The sequence below is a fragment of the Podarcis muralis genome, chromosome 11 (genome assembly GCF_964188315.1).
Source record: "Podarcis muralis chromosome 11, rPodMur119.hap1.1, whole genome shotgun sequence".
Lineage (NCBI taxonomy): Eukaryota > Metazoa > Chordata > Lepidosauria > Squamata > Lacertidae > Podarcis > Podarcis muralis.
The window spans coordinates 1,256,650-1,278,262 of record NC_135665.1 but is presented as its reverse complement, the minus strand read 5'-3'; the positions used below and the strand labels follow the sequence as shown (position 1 = coordinate 1,278,262).

At 45.9% G+C, this 21,613-nt stretch overlaps 2 protein-coding genes across 15 annotated transcripts in view; one reads left to right on the top strand and one right to left on the bottom strand.

Moving 5' to 3' along the window:
• PIP5K1B (phosphatidylinositol-4-phosphate 5-kinase type 1 beta) overlaps positions 1-21,613 on the bottom strand; it is a 116,796-nt gene that overhangs the window by 24,359 nt on the left and 70,824 nt on the right. For all 14 annotated transcript variants that reach the window (XM_077935907.1, XM_077935911.1, XM_077935914.1 and 11 more), the window contains 2 exons: positions 20,474-20,558; positions 696-851 (listed from right to left, as the gene is read on the bottom strand). In XM_077935907.1, the coding sequence (XP_077792033.1) occupies positions 696-851; positions 20,474-20,558 (241 nt within the window). The remainder of the gene's footprint in view (positions 1-695; positions 852-20,473; positions 20,559-21,613) is intronic.
• On the top strand, positions 10,522-13,292 carry LOC144329177 (uncharacterized). Its single transcript, XM_077935929.1, has 2 exons — positions 10,522-10,885; positions 11,930-13,292. Exon 2 carries the CDS (start codon positions 12,207-12,209, stop codon positions 13,290-13,292), a length of 1,086 nt encoding a protein of 361 aa, XP_077792055.1. The 5' UTR covers positions 10,522-10,885; positions 11,930-12,206.

Genomic DNA, 21,613 nt, shown 5'->3' with positions numbered 1-21,613 from the left:
TTGATTTTGCCTCATGCTGATATGGGCCCAGAAAGAGTGGCAGAGATGTTCAGTGCCCAGTGGCTGTGGATCAGTCATCTGCCAAGGCTTGTATGAGATCCACACTGTATATTTAAAGCACATTCACAACACATTTAAACCCCAGGCTTCCCCAAAACAATCCCAGGAACTTAGTTTGTTAAGGGAACTTGGAATTGTAGCTCTCTGAGGGGAAGACTATAGTTCCCATGATTCTTTGGGGAGAGGCAAGTTCTCTAGATGTGTGTTGGGGGTGCTTTCAATGTATGCTGTGGCTCTGTCCTATGTCTTGACAATTAGAATTGAGATAAGCAGCATAAGCAATGGACCAAAAGCAATTCCCAAGAGGAAGGTGTGTTCCAGGGTGGTTACCATCTTAATTGCAGCAGAGGTGGCTTTATAGATGCTGCTGGACCACAACTCCCTTCATTCCTGAATCCTGGCAATGCTGATGGCAGCTGATGGCAGCTGGAGACTAACAACTCCTGATTTAAAGGATTTCAAGCTTTGCCCAGACAATCTAGAATTCTCTAAGCATTGTTTTTTAATCATTGCTTTAAGCTTCTTCACTGGTTTTAAATCTCCCACTTTTTTCACTTATTTTTTAAGCAGAAGTGCCAAAAATCTTGAAAATATTTCTGTTTATTAAGAGCAGTGTAGCTCATTTGAAGCATTACCTTCTTCATCAAGGCTACAATAGCTCTGCCCCTCAGTAAGCAAGTCATGATTTTCATCTTTCCAATCTTGGCTAACCACAGAAACAAATTCTTGTGATGTAGCTTTTAAAGCAGCAATGGAATTGCATCGTTTCTTGGAGGGAGAGGACTTTAAAGCTGCATTCAAAAAGAGAGAGGATAAAAACAAGGCAGATTAATTAAATACAGATAAACTAAGCAATGAACTTTTAAGAAGGACTTTTCACTGTTACACAAACACTTTCACAATCCTTTCTTGTTCATCTCACTTGAATGCTGCTGACTGTTAAAAAAGAGGTTTGATCAGATTGCCCAATCAATTTCCATTATTCTAAGTACACTGTAATAATGTCTTTAGAAGAGTCTATAATATGGGCCAGTATAAATCTGAGACATATTTACATTCAGCAATGCAGTAATAAAACTTGAACTTTTTCACGGCAGGGAGCTAGTAATAAGCCAAGTATCAGGCATACTTTTACCATGTAATCTCTTCATCCCCAAAAATGGCATCTGCCTATTTTTCACTGGAATATATTATACAATGTAAGATTTTATGGTTATATAAACCTAAATCCTCTTGCAAATAAAATTGCAAGGGAAATGTCTGTTTGGCTAAAAATATAATTAAAAACAAACCTAAAATATAGATTCCTCCCCTGCGTATCTGAAATTATTGTAAAGAACTTTAAGAACATTTTAGTGAAATAACCTATAATCTGCTTATTTTATGTTAAAAATAAATACCAATATCCTTGACTGCATACATTTTTAAAGCCATCTGCACCTTAACCAGCTGCAGATGGCTTTAAATTTAAATTGCAACCAGGACAAGGTTGTGTGCTGCTGCTGCCCATGTAGAATCAGGGCCTACATGCAGAGGGATCTCACAAAGAATAGTGGAATCCTGTCCCTCCCCCTGCCCACTATATCCTCTGGCACACATGTGGCAGGCAGTGCACCAGAGTAATCATGAGACCTCTGCATGTTTCATGTCTATGACCATTGTTATTACTTATTAAATTTGTATACTGCCCTTCCCCTTAAGTTCACAGGGCAGTTCACAACATAAAAATACAAAATGAGTACACAAAAGAAATAAAAAACAAACCAATAACCGCCACCGTCCACCAACATTTGAAAGGCCATGGAATGTTCAATCAGCCAAAGGCCTGGTTATAGAGAAACATTTTCGTCTGGAACCTAAATATACGCAATAAAGGTGCCAGGTGAGCCTCTCTGGAAAGAGCATTCTACAAACGGAGAGCCACTGTAGAAAAGGTCTGTTCTTAGGTTGTTGCTCTCTGGACCTCTTGTGGAGGGGGCACATGGGAATGGCCTTCAATGATGGTTGCAGGGTCTGGGTCCTTGAGGTACTGCAGTCCTGAACCATTTAAGGCTTTATAGGTCAAAATCAAAATCAGCACTTAGAATTGGGCCTGGAAAATAACTGGCAGCCAGTGGCCAGGATCCGTGTCAGATGCTCACACCGTCTTGCTCCAGTGAGCAGCCGAGCCACCCAGTTCTGACCAGCTGAAGTTTCCAAACTGTCTTCAGAGGCAGCCCTAAGTATAACACATTGCAGTAATCAAATATTGAGGTTACCAGAGCACAGACAACAAAAGAGGTTGTGGAGAATTAACAGGGACACATTTCCCCTGTCTCTCCCAATGGAGGTCATCACAGAGGGCAACCAAAGCAGTTTCTGTGCCAAAACTGGGCTAAACCCCAATTGAAATGGATCTAGAAAATCAGCTTCCTCCAAGAGCACCTGGATCTAGCAACCACCCATTCAAGAACATTGCCCAAGGAAGAGATATTGAGCATTATGGGGATTCCTCCATACATGTATACACTGGGAAGGATCATATCCATGTTGCTCTCTGCACAAATGTGTGCATGTTGTTGTTGTTGTTGTTTAGTCGGTTAGTCGTGTCCGACTCTTCGTGACCCCATGGACCAGAGCATGCCAGGCACTCCTTTCTTCCACTGCCTCCCGCAGTTTGGTCAAACTCATGCTGATAGCTTTGAGAACACTATCCAAACATCTCATCCTCTGTCGTCCCCTTCTCCTTGTGCCCTCCATCTTTCCCAGCATCAGGGTCTTTTCCAGGGAGTCTTCTCTTCTCATGAGTGGCCAAAGTATTGGAGCCTCCACTTCAGGATCTGTCCTTCCAGTGAGTACTCAGGGCTGATTTCCTTCAGAATGGAGAGGTTTGATCTTCTTGCAGTCCATGGGACTCTCAAGAGCCTCCTCCAGCACCATAATTTAAAAGCATCAATTCTTCGGCGATCAGCCTTCTTTATTTTCCAGTTCTCACTTCCATACATCACTACTGGGAAAACCATAGCTTTAACTATATGGACCTTTGTTGGCAAGGTGATGTCTCTGCTTTTTAAGATGCTGTCTAGGTTTGTCATGGCTTTTCTCGCAAGAAGGAGGCGTCTTTTAATTTCGTGGCTGCTGTCACCATCTGCAGTGATCATGGAGCCCAAGAAAGTAAAATCTCTCACTGCCTCCATTTCTTCCCCTTCTATTTGTCAGGAGGTGATGGGCCCAGTGGCCATGATCTTCGTTTTTTTGATGTTGAGCTTCAGACCATATTTTGCGCTCTCCTCTTTCACCCTCATTAAAAGGTTCTTTAATTCCTCCTCACGTTCTGTCATCAAGGTTTTGTCATCTGCATATCTGAGGCTGTTGATATTTCTTCTGGCAATCTTAATTCCGGCTTGGGATTCATCCAGCCCAGCCTTTTGCATGATGAATTCTGCATATAAGTTAAATAAGCAGGGAGACAATATACAGCCTTGTCGTACTCCTTTCCCAATTTTGAACCAATCAGTTGTTCCATATCCAGTTCTAACTGTAGCTTCTTGTCCCACATAGAGATTTCTCAGGAGACAGATGAGGTGATCAGGCACTCCCATTTCTTTAAGAACTTGCCACAGTTTGCTGTGGTCGACACAGTCAAAGGCTTTTGCATAGTCAATAAAGCAGAAGTAGATGTCTTTCTGGAACTCTCTAGCTTTCTCCATAATCCAGCACATGTTTGCAATTTGGTCTTTGGTTCCTCTGCCTCTTCTAAATCCAGCTTGCACTTCTGGGAGTTCTCGGTCCACATACTGGTTGAGCCTACCTTGTAGAATTTTAAGCATAACCTTTCTAGCTTGTGAAATGAGCGCAATTGTGCGGTAGTTGGAGCATTCTTTGGCACTGCCCTTCTTTGGGATTGGGATGTAGACTGATCTTCTCCAATCCTCTGGCCACTGCTGAGTTTTCCAAACTTGCTGGCATATTGAGTGTAGCACCTTAACAGCATCATCTTTTAAATTTTTAAATATTTTATAAATAAATAAATAAATTTTGAAATTTTAAACCCATTAGATCACTGCCTTGCCGTGGCGGAGGGGCTTGAATAACTCAGAGAAGCTATGAACTATGCCATGCAGGGCACCCAAGATGGACAGGTCATAGTGGAAAGTTTTGACCAAACGTGATGCACTTGGAGTGGGAACCAGCAAGCCACTCCAGTATCCCTGCCAAGAAAACTCCATGGACAAAGACAACAGGCATATAAAAGTTATGACACTGGAAGATGAGCCCCTCAGGTCGGAAGGCATCCAACATGCTACTGAGGAAGAGTGGAGGACAAGTACAAGTAGATTCAGAGCTGATGAAGCGGCTGGGCCAAAGCCGAAAGGATGCTCAGTTGCGGATATTCCTGGAAGCGAAAGAAAAGTCCAATGCTGTAAAGTAAAATATTGCATAGGAACCTGGAATGTAAGAACCATGAACCTGGGTATGTTGGGTGTGGTCAAAAATGAGATGGCCAGGATAAATATTGACATCCTGGGCATCAGTGAACTAAAATGGACGGGAATGGGCGAATTCAGTTCGGATGACCATCATATCTACTACTGTGGGCAAGAAACCCGTAAAAGAAATGGAGTGGCCCTCATAATCAACAAAAGAGTGGCGAAAGCTGTACTGGGATGCAATCTCAAAAATGATAGAATGATCTCGATACGAATCCAAGGCAGACCTTTTAACATCACAGTAATCCAAGTTTATGCACCAACTACTGGTGCTGAAGAAAGTGAAATTGAGCAATTCTATGAAGACTTACAACACCTTATAGAAATGACACCAAAGAAGGATGTTCTTCTCATTATAGGGGATTGGAATGCTAAAGTAGGGAATCAAGAGATAAAAGGAACAACTGGCAAGTTTGGCCTTGGAGTTCAAAACGAAGCAGGGCAAAGGCTAATAGAGTTCTGCCAAGAGAACAAGCTGGTCATCACAAACACTCTTTTCCAACAACACAAGAGACGACTCTACACATGGACATCACCAGATGGGCAGCATCGAAATCAGATTGATTATATTCTCTGCAGCCAAAGATAGAGAAGCTCTATACAGTCAGCAAAAACAGGACCTGGAGCTGACTGTGGCTCAGATCATCAGCTTCTTATAGCAAAATTCAAGCTTAAACTGAAGAAAGTAGGAAAAACCACTGGGCCGGTAAGATACAATCTAAGTCAAATTCCTTATGAATACACAGTGGAAGTGAGGAACAGGTTTAAGGATTTAGATTTGGTAGACAGAGTGCCTGAAGAACTATGGATGGAGGCTCACAACATTATACAGGAGGCAGCAACTAAAACCATCCCAACGAAAAGGAAATGCAAGAAAGCAAAGTGGCTGTCCAATGAGGCCTTACAAATAGCGGGGGAGAGAAGGCAAGCAAAATGCGAGGGAGATAGTGAAAGATACAGGAAATTGAATGCAGATTTCCAAAGAATAGCAAGGAGAGACAAGAAGGCCTTCTTAAACGAGCAATGCAAAGAAATAGAGGAAAACACTAGAATGGGAAAAACCAGAGATCTGTTCAAGAAAATTGGAGATATGAAAGGAACATTTTGTACAAAGATTACCATAATAAAAGACAAAAGTGGAAAGGACCCAACAGAAGCAGAAGACATAAAGTAGGAAAAACCACTAGGCTGGTAAGATACAATTTAAATTTGTATCTTTCCTGCCAACTCCATCTGGCCTAGGGGGCAGAGCCTGCACTCATCGCCACAGCTTAAGAGGCCGGAGAGAGGCCTCCGGGACATTACTGCTGCTGCTGCTGCTCTGCTGAGTGCTGGGTGGGCCGCTCCCTTTCCTGCCAACTCCATCTGGCCTAGGGGGCGGGGCCTGCACTCACCACTACACTTTAGAGGCCATCGCCACAGCTTGAGGGCCTCTATCAAGGCCTCCGGGACACTGCTGCTGTTGCTGCCTGCGTGAGTGTTGGGAGGACCGCTCCCTCTTCTGCCAACTCCATCCGGCCTAGGGGGCGGGGCCTGCACTCACCACTACACTTTAGAGGCCTGAGCAGCTACCTGCAGCAAGTGACAAAATGGTTTTAAATGTTTTAACTGCTTTTAATTTGCTGCACCTTAAATGGTGGTGGTTGTTTTTTATAATGTTTTATAATTTTATAATTTTATTTCTGTTTGCGGTTGGTTAAGTATTTAGTTAGGGTGGGGAATAGTTTAATTTTAGCACTATTGTTTTTTGCTGTGCTTCTATTTTTATTATTCTGTTAAGTTATTATATAGTTTGTATTTTGCCTTTTAAGGGGAAGGGTCAGGGCTGCCTGGGAGTGGGCCTCAGCCAATAGAATGGCTGCGGCAGGTTCCACAGGAGGGAATGTATTGGGACACCCGATCCCAGTGATCAGGGGCTGGAGGAGGAGTTACGCTAAGACCAGACCATGTCATTACCGAGGAGGCAGGTTTAGTCGTTGGTTGAGGACTATCCCTGCCTCCAGGTCTGGTCCTGACCGGAAGGATACAGTAATCAGCAAGGGAAACCCACATGACCTGAAAGTGTTGCTGTGCAATGCCAGGTCAATGATGAATAAAACCACTGCCATCCACAACCTGATTGTGGATGGAGGATTTGACCTGGCATGTGTGACAGAGACTTGGTTGGATGAAGCAGATGGGCCTGTCCTTGCCGCTGCTTGCCCACCAGGTTTCTCTTACGCACAGCAACCCAGGTCGTGTGGACGGGGAGGGGGGGTTGCAGTGATTTTTAGGAAGTCATTAGTCTGCACCAGGCGTCCTATTGGGAAGACCCAGTTTTCTGAGTGCATGTTCTGGAAGTTGGGCAATAGGGGCAGTACAGGATTCCTATTGGTGTACCGACCTCCCCGCTGCACCAAGGATTCCCTGCCCGAGCTGCTTCAGGTCGTGGCGGATATGCTCCTGGAGACACCTAGCTTGGATGTCCTGGGGGATTTTAACATCCATGCCGACACGACCTTACAAGGGGCCGCTCGGGACTTCGTGGAAAGCATGGCCTCCATGGGGCTGTCCCTGAATAAGTTTGGCCCAACTCATAGGACATGCCTTAGACTTGGTGTTTACCTCTACGGATGTTGGTGATCTGACATTATCTAAAAGCGAAACAAAAGAAGTGCCATGGTCCTGGTGCAACTGGACTTCTCCGCGAACCTTCCCCTCTGCAGGGAGGTGGGACCGATTTGGATGGTCCGCCCCTGCCACTTAATGGATCCAATTGGCTTCCAGAGAGTGGTAGGGGATGTTTTATCCCAAGTTGATGGCCTTTCAGCTGATTCCCTGGTGGCCCGCTGGAATGTGGAGTTAACCAGGGCTATTGACTGTTTGGCTCCGAAGCGCCCTCTCCGATTGCATGGAGCCCGGACAGCCCCGTGGTTTTCCCCAGAGCTGAGGGTGATGAAACAATCGTTGAGACGGCTAGAGCGCTGGTGGCGGAAAACTCATTCTGAATCAGACCGGACACGGGCTAGAGCTCAATGTCGAGCCTACCAAGTGGCAATGACGATGGCGAAGAGGGCCTTCTTCACCGCCTCCATTGCATCTGCAGAAAACAGCAGCAGGAGACTTTTTCAGGTGGTTCGCAATCTATCGGAACCACCTGTACCACCGGGGCCTGGTAGGGACCCCAAGATCTCCTGCAATGCTTTTGCAAAGTTTTTTGCAGATAAAGTCGCTCAGATTCAGAAGGAGGTAGACTCCACCGTGGGAGCAGGGCCAGGGTGGGAGAGTGCTAGAGCTCTGTCTAGTCCTGTTACATGGGATCAATTCCAATCTGTTACCTCCGAGGATGTGGACAGGCTGCTTGGACAAGTGAAACCGACCACCTGTCTCCTTGATCCTTGCCCATCCTGGCTGATAAAAGCGAGCCGGGAAGGGCTGGGCGATGGGCTCTGCGGGGTGGTGAATGCTTCCCTCTGTGAGGGAGCCTTCCCAGACCCGCTGAAAGAGGCGGTCATTAAACCGCTTCTTAAAAAAACATCTTTAGACCCAGCCAATTTGGCCAACTATCACCCAGTCTCAAATTCTTGGGCAAGGTGATTGAGCGGGTGGTTGCCAGACAACTCCAAGCACGCCTGGAGGATGCGGACCATTTGGATCGCTTCCAATCGGGATTCAGGCCTCACCATGGGACTGAAACTGCCTTGGTCGCGCTGGTTGATGATCTCCGGCGGGCTAGGGACAAAGGTGAGAGCTGTTTCCTAGTTCTGCTGGATCTCTCAGCGGCCTTTGACACCATCGACCATAACATCCTTCTGGACCGTCTAGACGGGCTGGGAGCCGGGGGCACTGTTATACGGTGGTTCCGCTCCTTTCTCCTGGGCCGTGTCCAGAAAGTGGTGGTGGGGATGAGTGTTCAGACCCCTGGGCTCTCACTTGTGGGGTGCATCAGGGTTCCATCCTCTCCCCCATGCTTTTTAATATCTATATGAAGCCACTGGGAGAGATCATCAGGGGGTTTGGGCTGGGTGTTCATCAGTATGCAGATGACACCCAGCTCTACCTCTCCTTTAAATCAGAACCAGTGAAGGCGGTGAAGGTCTTGTGTGAGTGCCTGGAGGCTGTTGGAGGATGGATGGCGGCTAACAGATTGAGGTTGAATCCTGACAAGAAAGAAGTACTGTTTTTGGGGGACAGGGGGCGGGCGGGTTTGGGGGATTCCCTGGTCCTGAATGGGGTAACTGTGCCCCTGAAGGACCAGGTGCATAGCCTGGGAGTCATTTTGGACTCACAGCTGTCCATGGAGGCACAGGTTAATTCTGTGTCCAGGGCAGCTGTCTACCAGTTCCACCTGGTACGCAGGCTAAGACCCTACCTGCTCGCGGACTGTCTTGCCAGAGTGGTGCATGCTCTGGTTATCTCCCGCTTGGACTACTGCAACGCGCTCAACGTGGGGCTACCTTTGAAGGTGACCCGGAAACTGCAATTAATCCAGAATGCGGCAGCTAGACTGGTGACTGGGAGTGGCCGCCGGGACCACATAACACCGGTTCTGAGAGATCTGCATTGGCTCCCAGTACGTTTCTGAGCACAATTCAAAGTGTTGGTGCTGACCTTTAAAGCCCTAAACGGCCTCGGTCCAGTATACCTGGAGGAGCGTCTCCACCCCCATCATTCAGCGCAGACACTGAGATCCAGCGCCGAGGGCCTTCTGGCGGTTCCCTCATTGCGAGAAGTAAGGTTACAGGGAACCAGGCAGAGGGCCTTCTCGGTAGTGGCGCCTGCCCTGTGGAACGCACTCCCAGCAGATGTCAAAGCAATAAACAACTATTTTACTTTTAAAAGTCATCTGAAGGCAGCCCTCTTTAGGGAAGTTTTTATGCTTGATGCTGTACTGTTTTTAATATTCAGTTGGAAGCCGCCCAGAGTGGCTGGGGAAACCCAGCCAGATGGGCGGGGTATAAATAATAAAATTATTATTATTATTATTATTATTATTATTATTATTATTATTATTATTATATCAAATCCCTTATGAATACACAGTGGAAGTGAGGAACAGGTTTAAGGATTTAGATTTGGTGGACAGAGTGCCTGAAGAACTATAGATGGAGGCTCGCAACATTAAGAAGAGGTGGCAAGAATACACAGAGGAATTATACCAGAAAGATATGGATGGCTCGTACACCCCAGGTAGTGTGATTGCTGACCTTGAGCCAGACATCCTGGAGAGTGAAGTCAAATGGGCCTTAGAAAGCACTGCTAATAACAAGGCCAGTGGAAGTGATGGTATTCCAGCTGAACTATTTATATTTTTTAAAAAATGTGTGCATAGGCACTCACAAAATACTTGAATGACACATTCCATGTTACAAAATTTCAGATAACTTCCAATAGGTTATAGGTAAAGGTAAAGGACCCCTGGACGGTTAAGTCCAGTCAAAGGCGACTATGGGGTGCAGCACTCATCTTGCTTCAGGTCAAGGAAGCCGGCGTTTGTCCACAGACAGCTTTCTGGGTCATGTGGCCAGCAGGAGTAAACAGCTTCTGGCGCAATGGGACACCACGACAGAAGCCAGAGCACAAGGAAACGCTGTTTACCGTCCCACCGAAGTGGTACCTATTTATCTACTTGCACTGGTCTGCTTTTGAACTGCTAGGTTGGTGGGAGAGAGAGAGAGAGAGAGAGAGAAGAAGAAGAAGAAGAAGAAGAAGAAGAAGAAGAAGAAGAAGAAGAAGAAGAAGAAGAAGTTATAAGCATCCCGACTACAGTGGTACTCTGGTTCTCAAACTTAATCCGTTCCGGAAGTCCGTTCCAAAACCAAAGCGCTCGAAAACCAAGATATGCTTTCCCATAGAAAGTAATGCAAAACGGATTAATCCATTCTAAACTTTTAAAAACAACCACTAAAACAGCAATTTAACATGAATTTTACTATCTAACAAGACCACTGATCCATAAAATGAAAGCAATAATCAATGTACTGTAGTATAAAATAAACAAAACGACTTCCGGCGAGGCAGCATGGCGGCAGCAGCAGAAGAAAAGAGCTCCTGAAGCCAGCCAGAGTAAAAGGCTCTGGTGACCGATTCCCGGACCCCCCAGAACTGCTGCTGCCAGCACTGCCAACGGAGAGGAATTGGGGGTGCCCGGGCATCTATCAAAGGAGCCAAAACACCCCCCACGACCTTGATTGAGCCGGATAGGCACCCGACCCCCCCCCAACAGCCGAGAGGAGCTCCAAAACCCGGAGGACAGTGGAACTAACGCAAAGAGGGAGAAAGAAAGGGAGAGAGAGGAAGAAGAAGAAAGAAAGAAAAAGGAGCCCCAAATTTACCGTTGCTGCCCCCATCTCTGCCGACGGGAAAGCAGAGGAGAGGTAGGTGAGCACGGTGAAGGCAAAAAACAAAAACGCACGTGGCTGAGCCCTACCGGGAGCTCCAGCGGCAAGGAGAACACAGAGAAGCTGCATAACAAAGGAGACCACAGAAAAGAAAAAACAACCTTCCCCCCCCTTCTTTTTTTAACACCCCCTTTTTTTTAACCCCTCCCTCCCCCTCCCTCCCTCCCTTTAAAGAAAATATATATATACATCTTTCTTATCCCTCCCCCCCCATATACCTACTTTTACCACTTTTCTTTTTAAAAGAGGGGCCACTGCTGCTGCAGCCACCCTTTATTTGAATCTTTACTTTTATTTCTATCTTTTCTACTCACTATTTAAAGACACACTTTTCCACACACACATCCTCAATTTAAACCTCATTTTATTTCCACCTCAAACCCCCCTCTTAAGATTTAAAATGGCAGTACCCAGAAAACAGCCCTGAACCATCACAGGCCATTTCCTGGGACTGCCACTCCGCCCCAGACTTTCCACTCTCTTTTACCTACCCTCTTTTACCTATACTTTACTCATTTAAAAAAAATAAAAATAAAAAGCTCTATTTAAAGACACCCCCCCCCTTTTTTTTTTTACCTTTAATTCTCATTTTTATCTTTTACCCGTACATTTTTGGTTGCTTTTCTGCAGACGGAGAGTGGTGGCGGTGGTTGGGGGGACATATTATTATTATTTTTTAAAAGACAGAGCAGAGCCATACAATTATTCTTCTTTTCTTTCTCTTTTTAAAGCTCTTGTTCGCCTGCTCCTGAGGGGGGAATCTTTCGCCCCCAGCTACGACCACCACTCTCTTTTAAAACAAAAATTTCCTCCATATACCCATTTGGAGAACAAAAAATAACTGCATGGTTTTGTTTGATTTGTTTTTCTTAAGAATAATATTTCCCCCTGGTTATTGTTGTTATTTTTTGCTTGTGGGAAAGTAATTAAAAACGGAGGAAAATTAAACATATACCCTCTAATCTCTTGCATCTCTACCTGCTAACCCCCTTCCCTTTATATGAACTGTCTGTCCATTAGTCTACCCATCTCTGCTTACCTGCCCCCCCCCCGCCTCGGCGGCACCGCTGAGGCATCTACAGAAGCCCTAGAGAAGTTCTTAAAACACAGGCTAGAAGTGACACAAATGACCACCTAATCCAAACGCTCTGTAAAAGCCACCAGCCAACAAAGCCTGATCAGCTCAGCAACCCAACAATACCCAGGAATCACCACTGCCACAACTCCTAACCACCACACGCCCAACCCCAAGAGGACGCCAAGCCAACCTCAAACCAAAACCATCAGGGAGACCGAGATGACACCAACCAGGGAGATGGCAAACAATGCTAAGATGGTAGCTCCCCTTCAAGATGATGACCACCCAATAACGAAACGAGATCTGAGGGAAATGGAAGCACGATTAGAAGAAGCACTGAAGGCCACAATGGCTCCCATGCAGGTACTAATCAACAATCTAACCTCCAAAGTGGAAGCTCTAGAGAACAAGAACCAAATGCAAGAAAGAATAATAGAACAATACCGGGAGGAGAACGCACGTGTGAACAAGAAACTGGACGAACTGGTAAACCAAATGGAAGCAGAACACAGAGAGATGAAAATTAAGCAAGCCGACCTTGAAGACTGCAATAGACGTTGTAACATCCGCTTCCGCAACTTTCCTGAAAAAACAGAGGAGAAAAGCCCAGCAGACCTAATTATACGCTGGCTGAAAAACACAATCCCAAGCCTGAAACTTGAGGCAGAGGACTTGGAGAGGGCTCACAGAGCCCTAAAACCTATGCCAAAACCCAGCGCCCCCCCGAGAGACATCATTGTATGTTTCACACGCTACCGAAAGAAGGAAGAAATATGGCACCAACTCAGAAACTCAAGCAACCTTCGATATGGAGAAACCCCCATTCTGGCCTTACAGGACCTATCTCAGGATACCCTAAACCGGAGGAAAAGCCTGCGCCCATGCACCCAGCGTCTCCAACAAGCAGGGATCAAATACCGATGGGGCTTCCCCTTCCGCCTCATTGTAACAACGAACACAACACAACACATGGCTACCAACATACCTGAGGCCCTGCAACTACTAAAGAACCTTGAACTCGACCTCCCTCCGGAATGGAAACCGACAAACCCACCAAGCGACAGCCCCAACCACGAGGAAACAACAGCAAACAACTGGACAATGGTACAGAAGAAAAAGATACAACAGAAGCGGCGCAACAACGCAAACCAATACAGGCAAGCATCATGCTCAGAACCGTCCCGCCGGCCATACGACACAAGAAACCAGACCAAGATCAACCAAACCAACTCATCGCAGATGGACAACCCTACAACAACAACAACCCCGGCTGAAAGAAGCAACCAGGAAAAAACCACAAACTGAAGGACCGGTGATTCCCCCCCCCCTTTTTCCCCTCCCCCCCCAAAACATAGATTTAGTTAACACCATCAACACCCCCCCAGCCCCGCACCCCCACAGAAATCCCCACCCCAACACCAGTCCAGACGACCTCAACCACATTCCCCATCACCCACACCTTCAACATCCTCATACTCCATACTAAGGAAAAACAACTCCAACCTTAATAACACAACCCACAATCAGGCTAAAATCTGATACCCAACCAGCACTATGGTGGCACCAGAGCGTACCAGCACCCACATCCCCACCCCAACACACCAACAATGTTGCTCATAACATTGGCAACATTGCTTACAAACCTTATACCTGACAGCGACGTTACAAAGTCACTTCACACTGTCTCGCTGATCACCCCCTATCGCAAACAACAGGGGGGATGGTCTGTCCTTCAACACGGCCTTCCACACCAGCTGAGACCTAGGACCAACTGGCTAAATGCCAGATGGCCCAAAATACCCCAAACAAACACCTATATGACTACATATAGGAAACTCCCTACAACTTACCCCCTACTCTTTAACCCAAATCTCACTCTAATCCTACTAGCCCCCCACCCACCACACCCTAGGTCAGCGCAACCCCACTGGTTCTTTAAACAACACGAAGAGAGAGACACAAGACAACCCGAACGGGTTGGCATGGAATCGCCCCACATAATAGATAAACAAAATGGCTAACCTAAAAGCAATTACATTAAACGTGAGGGGGCTGGGAAACCCCATCAAAAGAAAACGCATCACCTCATACATAAACACCATGAAACCACACATCACCTTCCTACAAGAAATACACAATCCACCCAAAGGCAGCAAACTCCTGAGCGACCCCCGCTTCAGTCAACAGTGGGTCGCACGAGGCTCAGGGAAAGCCCGTGGTGTAGCCATAATACTCAGTAGAGACCTGAACTTCACTGCCACAACAGTCCTCAAGGACAAAAAAGGCAGATTCATTTTCGCTAAAGGGACACTAGATGGCAAAATCAAACTGACAATCGGCTCCATATATGCCCCAAACACGAAACAACTAGAATTCTTCCAGAAAACACTAAACAAATTCCTCTCCTTCTCTGAAGGGGAAGCAATCCTAGGAGGGGACCTCAATCTAAATATGAAAGGTATATCCCTGAAAGATATCCACCCCACAACCCCATGGGCAACCTTCCTCCGAAGGAAACCCCCAACAACCAGGAACTCTTACAAGTTACTAAAAATGCTAAAAAACAGGGGTCTCTATGACATTTGGGGTGAGCAAAACCCAGGAGACATCAGCCATACATTCCAATCGGGACGCCATGATACAGTTTCCAGACTGGACAGCATTCTACTCACACAGGGTCTGATTCCCTCAGTAGAATCAACAAACATAGGTAACATTAAAATCACAGATCACGCCCCAGTAGAAGTCACTGTTAAAATAGGAGAAGGAACACAAACCACCCCATCCTGGTCCTTCAGTCCCATCCTAACTACAAACAAACAAATTAGAGAGAGTCTCACAAAAACCCTCCAAAACTACTTCAAAGAAAACGATGTAAACAATACAACAACCCCCCTCCTATGGGACGCAATGAAAGCGGTCACCAGAGGAGCTTGCATAAAAGAGAAAACATTCCTTAAAAAACAAACCTCCTCAAAAATTAGCAAAATAGAACAAGACATCACAGCCCTCTCATCACGCTACAAACAAACAGGATCTAAAAAACTCCTTAAACTTATAGAACAGAAAAGGAGAGAACTAGACCAGTGTTTCCCAACCGGTGTTCCGCGGCACAGGAGTGTGCCGTGAGACATCGGCGGGTGTGCCGCGAGATGCCTGGAGGGAGGCGGGCGAGTCGGCGGCGAGAGGCGGGGCGGCGGCGGCGAGGAGAGGCCGCGCCTCCTGCTGCTGCCTGGCGCTCCTCCTCGCAGCCGGCAGCGCTGCCTGGGCGCCTCCGCGCGACTCTGCCTCGCTGGGTTTGGTCTCCCAGCAGAGACGGGTCACACGCGCCCCTCCCTCCCTCCCTCAGCCTGCGCGGAGGGAGAGCCAGAGAGAGGCATCGCTCCTGCGCGCCGGGAGAGGGAGCAGCCGGAGCGATGCCCCTTGAAATCTTCGCCCTGCCTTCTTCTGGAGCGACGGAGAGCCTCTTAAAACTCGTCCGTCCGCTTCTCTCCCTGCCAAGAGGCGTCCAGCAAGCCGGCTTTGCCAGCGGAGCCAGCCTTGGAACAGACCCATCCGTCAAGCGGGGATTGTGCGTCCTCCTGGACAGAGTGTAAGCAACCGGGTTTAATTTGGGTTACGCGGAACTCCAGCGCTCAGGGCGGGAGTTTAGGAAATCCAATCGGGTGGCGCCGCTCTTCCTTGGGACCCCATGGGGAAACACTGGGGACCTACTTCTAAGCAAACGGGTCTACACGTCTCTCTGCCCCCCCCCCTTTAACCTTTAGCTTCAAAGCCAGAGCAAACCGAGGCTAAATCCGTATTTACATAGGATAGCTTTCGTGCGTCCCTCCCGGCGTGACGCTGCGCGCTGACGTCACGGGGCGGGGCTTTAATGGTGGTGTGCCGCGAGATTTTTTTTCAGTAAACAGGTGTGCCGTTGCCCAAAAAAGTTTGGGAAACACTGAACTAGACTCCTTAGAAATCAACAAAACAATGATCAACATTCTATACTCTAAACAACGTTTCTATGAATATGGAGGGAAAAACTCCAGATTACTAGCAAATAGATGTAGGAAAAAAGCACTCAAAACAAGAATACACTGCATCACCAAAAAAGACGGCAACATAACATTCTCCCCCAAAGAAATAATTTCAGAATTTGCAGAATTTTACTCCAACCTATACACCTCCCATAACCCACCAGAGAGGGAAATCAAAAAATTTCTAGCAGGACTGACCATGCCTACCCTAACTGATGAGGAACAGGAATTCATGGATAGCCCTATCACCCCAGAGGAAATAGATGCGGTCCTCAAAAACTTGAAACCACACAAAGCCCCAGGCCCAGACGGCTTCACAGCAGAATTCTATAAGAAATTCAAAGAACCCTTGATGCCCTACATGACCCGCCTATTCAACGACATCATAAAAGGAGGCCCCATCCCCAAAACCTGGACCCACTCCAAAATAGTCTCCATCCCAAAACCACTAAAAGACAACCTCAAAGTAGAATCATACCGCCCAATCTCATTAATAAACCAAGACTACAAGATATTCACATCAATCTTGGCCAACCGCCTAAAAATCTTCCTACACAAGTTAATAGCCCCAGACCAGACTGGCTTTGTCCCTGGCCGCAATATAACAGACCCCATCAGGAAACTACTGAACCTGATCGAACACAGCAAGGCAACCAAACTCCCATTGACAATTATGTCCCTAGACATCCTCAAAGCCTTTGATTGCTTGGAGTGGAAATACATATTAGCAGTACTAACTAACATGAAATTTGGCCCCAACTTCCTACAAATCCTCAAACAAATATACTCCCAAGCCTCAGCAAAATGCAGAACTAACAATATGGATTCTAACACTATAGCTATCCAAAGAGGCACGAAACAAGGATGCCCACTGTCTCCCTTCTTATTTATCCTGGCTCTGGAACCCCTAGCAATCCGCATCCGAGCAGCCACAGACATCAAGGGAGTGGAAATAAAAGGCAGGACCTATAAATTAGGGCTCTTTGCAGATGACCTAATGGTCACAACACCAGACCCCATAAGCACAGCAACCTCCCTAATCAGAGAACTCAACGCATTTGCAATGGTGTCGGGCCTACAGGTAAATTTCACAAAGTCAGAAGCTATGTGCTTCAACACCCCTCCTCACACCCAAAAAGAACTCACGAAGGTCACCAAAATAAAACTTTGCCACACCAAGTTCAGATACCTAGGGGTACAAATAACCAGAAACCTCAATAAATTATACCTCCACAACTACAAGCCCCTGTGGCGACAAATTAACAAAGACCTAAAGAGATGGAATAACATGAACCTCACTCTCTCAGACAAAATAGCCATGATCAAAATGATCACACTCCCAAAACTAACCTACCTATTCCAAACCCTCCCAATCTGGATCCCCTCAACCCAACTTCACAGTTGGCAGAGAAAACTACACTCTTTCATCTTCTCACATAAAAAACCAAGAATAAGCCCCAAATACCTGCACCTCCCCACCTCAGAAGGAGGATGGGGAATCCCCAACATAGAAGCATATTACAACGCCAACCAAATACGCCATATAATCCCATATATACTAGAAGATGAGACAAAACAATGGGTACACCTAGAGAAGGACACAATTGAAAACACCTGCACCACAACATACCCACTCCTCCCAAACAAACTAAAGAAAATTCCCACAACACTTAACAGGTACACACAGACCATGCTCAAAGCATGGAAAACACAAATAGGCAAACTATCCCCAACCCCATCCCCACTAATCCCCCTGGCATACCACCCATTATTCCACCATGCAGCACAAAACCTCAAGATAAAAACCTGGCGAACCAAAGGCTTGTATCGCCTAATAGACTTTTATAAAAATAACAAACCCTTGTCAACACAAGAAATACAAGACAAACTAGAAGACACCCAAATGCGCTGGTTAACACAACACCAACTACATGCCCTCTTAAACAACCCAACAGTAAAATCAGCAGCAACTAGGCCCCTGACAACCTTCGAAAACCTCCTCCTAACAACAAAGGGAAACGGTAAAGGGATGGTATCCGCAATATACAAAATACTACTCCAAAATCTCGCAAATCCCCTAGACGCAATCAAAAATCAATGGGAGAATGACATAGGCTATGAGATAAACCCCACTCAATGGACCAGAATGTGGTCTAAACCCCCCTTTAAATCCATATCAACGAAAAGAAAAGAACTCACACTGAAACTCACCTACAGGTGGTACCTAACACCAAGGAAACTAGCGCTAATACACCCAGGAACCTCACCAAAATGCTGGAGAGGGTGCACCTCCACAGGCACATACTTCCACATGTGGTGGGAGTGTCCCAAAATCCAACTATTCTGGACAACAGCCATACAAGAAATTTGTAAAATAACTAAGCAAGTAATAGACACCACCCCAGAATTGGCCCTACTAAACATCTTCCAAGACAACAATGCCCATTTACACCACAAAGAACTCATAACCCACCTACTTTCAGCAGCCAGAAACACCATAACCAGACACTGGAGAGACCTGTCAGGAGTAAGCATGGACCAATGGTATCAAATAGTATGGGAAACAGCCCTACTAGAAAAATTAACTAATAAACTGAAACTGACACGGGGACAAACAGAAGAAGATGCCTTCACCCCGGTATGGCTCCCCTTTATCACACACACAGCCCAACAGGACAATGACAATAATCCACCAACAGCATACAAATCAATATGGCTAACCTGATCCAAAACACCCACCCACCTCACTCACACACGAAAACAAAGATCACCACAGCCAATCACAAGCAAACAATCACACCCTAGGCCAACCCCAACCTCTCTCACCACCAAAGGAACACAAGTGAACAACACAAGCACGCTGACACCAAACTCTACATACATTAAACATAATAGAAACACCGCCACCCAATCCCACCCTTATCCATCTTCCCTCTCTCCACCCCCCTTTCTCTTTTCTCTCCTTTTTTTATTTTTATTTTTATTTTCTTCTCCCCCTAATGCCTCAACAAATGAAACGGATTTGTAAAAATGTTACATGGGGAAAAATATATATGAGGCACTACACTTCTGTAAAACAAGAAAATCCTTAATAAAATATTTAAAAACAAAAGCAAAAAAAAAAAAATAAAAAATAAAAAAAATAAAATAAACAAAACAGTATTGTAGATCAGACATGTCCAACTTCAAGTAGGCTGCTTCCCCTGAGGGGGCAGGGATGGGTCCAGGGTGGGCGCTGGCTGCTTCCCCTGATGGAGCATGGGTGGGTGCAGGGTGGGCAGGCGCGCAACTCTCTCCCCCCCCAAGCCAGTCCTTTCTCTCTCCCCCCCCCCCCAAAGCAGCTCTCTCTCTCTCACTCTTCAAACCAGCTGGGCTGCAGAGCTCTCCCCAGAACACTACAATTACAATGGGGTGCGCAAATTAGCAGTGCAACAGTAAAGATGGAAGCTCAGGACTCAAAACGGAGCATGTTCGGCTTCCAAGGCAAAGTTCACAAACCGGAACACTTACTTCCGGGTTTGCAGCCTTCAAATTCCAAGTTGTTTATGAACTAAGCTGTTTGAAAAACAAGGCACCACTGTACCTTGCTACGTTTGAAAATAAGCCAGAACATTCTCAACAGTTGTGCCAGCATTAGGTATGACTTAAGAGTCACAGGCAGAAACACCATTACAAAGTTTTGTGGACAGCCCACCTTCAGACAGAATCACAGAATCATAGATACTTCTAAAACAATTTTTCTGAGAGAACTTAAAGCATGAAAAATGTAACATATAACTTAGGAGGATTCTTGCTGGATCACACAAAGACCTGGTTTGCATTAAATGGTTTGTCAAACTATAACTTGTGAAGACCACGCCGACTCCTGGAGAGCAGTTCTCAGCCATTTTGCTCCTCAAAATTTTTTTTCGTGCCGTACTGTGAGCTTCGCATGTTGTGTAAACTGGGACTTGTAGTTAGGCTCTCTCCTCACTAACCACAAGCTGCAGCTGGTCTTAGTTACAGCTTGTGGTTTGTGAGCTTGACCACAAGTCCCAGTTCAGATAGAACACTAACGGAACCCTTGGTTTAACCTCAGCATAGCACAGCAGTAAAAAGCCACAGTCTGTCATGCAAAGCAGCCCCTGGACTCCATCTAGTCCTGCAGTCTGTTTTCGATAGCAGCCAAATTCTTCGGGCAAGCAGATGGCATACCATGATGGCAACAGCTGTCTTGCACCCTGTGTCTCCCAGCAACATTTAACATGGGGCTCCCCTTCCTTTTCTTCATAATGTGACACATCCACCAACAGTGCCAGCCATCTTACCAGCTAAGTCACCATTCAAAAGCTATTTTCAAGGTGTCTCCATAGGAGAAGTATGTCACATTGAGACTTTTTTGTAGAAAGCAATGAATAAATGCAACTAACAAAAGCAACAACTGAAGAGTGGCTCTAACTTCACGACTGGTGACATGGCACTTACCCTGATTCTTTTTGAATACCCTGGAACTCATAAACTTTAAAAACCTATCAGCATAAAAACTTGGCCTGTGTACTGAAACTGTGTCCTACAAGACAAAAAAAATAAAGGTATTTAATATTAGGACAATCAGAGAGAAAACATTTTTTAAAAAAGACTACAATGGAGAAATTCAACAATATTCATCATTCAGCAGAATGGACATCATCAGTGGAACAGATTCCACCTCTCCCTGAATGCCTCCAAAATCTGCTTTGGGGGCCACAGCAGATTTGGGGGAGGGGCTGCACAGCAAGGAGAGCAAGTCTACTTCTGTGACCTTGGAGGTCATCCACTGTTTATGGTGGAATACATTTTTAACAGAATTGTGAAATCTTCGATAGATCATGTAACTAAAAAAATCCAGTGTTCGTCACTCACTGTCAAGGTATCATTGCCAACGTGTACTGTTCAACTTCAGCCCATTTAATTTCATAATAATATTTACAGAGGCTCCCCAACTTCTTCAGGGGAAGTTAAAGACTGACTCCCTCTGTTTAAACATTGAGATGTTGATTGAAGGCTTACTAAGGTGTTTATCACCATTCATAGCCAGCACGTGTAGACACAAAGTCAGAAAAGCTAAAGCACAAAATGAACTCAGGCTTGCTAGAGAGGTTAAAAGCAACAAAAAAGGCTTTTATGGGTATGTTCGTAGCAAAAGGAAGAACAAAGAAACCGTGGGGTCACTCAGAGGAGAAGATGGTGAAATGCAAACAGGGGACACAGAAAGGGCTGAACTCCTCAATGCCTTCTTTGCCTCAGTCTTCTCCGATAAAGAAAACAATGCCCGACCTGAAGAATTTGGAGCAAATGATTCAGCAGAGGAAACACAGCCCAGAATAACTAAGGAGATAGTACAAGAATACTTGGCTAGTCTAGATGTATTCAAGTCTCCAGGGCCAGATGAACTGCATCCAAGAGTATTAAAAGAACTGGCAGGTGTGATTTCAGAACCACTGGCAGTCATCTTTGAGAATTCCTGGAGAACAGGCGAAGTCCCGGCAGACTGGAGGAGGGCAAATGTTGTCCCTATTTTCAAAAAGGGGAAAAGAGAGGACCCAAATAATTACTGCCCAGTCAGTCTGACATCAATACCAGGGA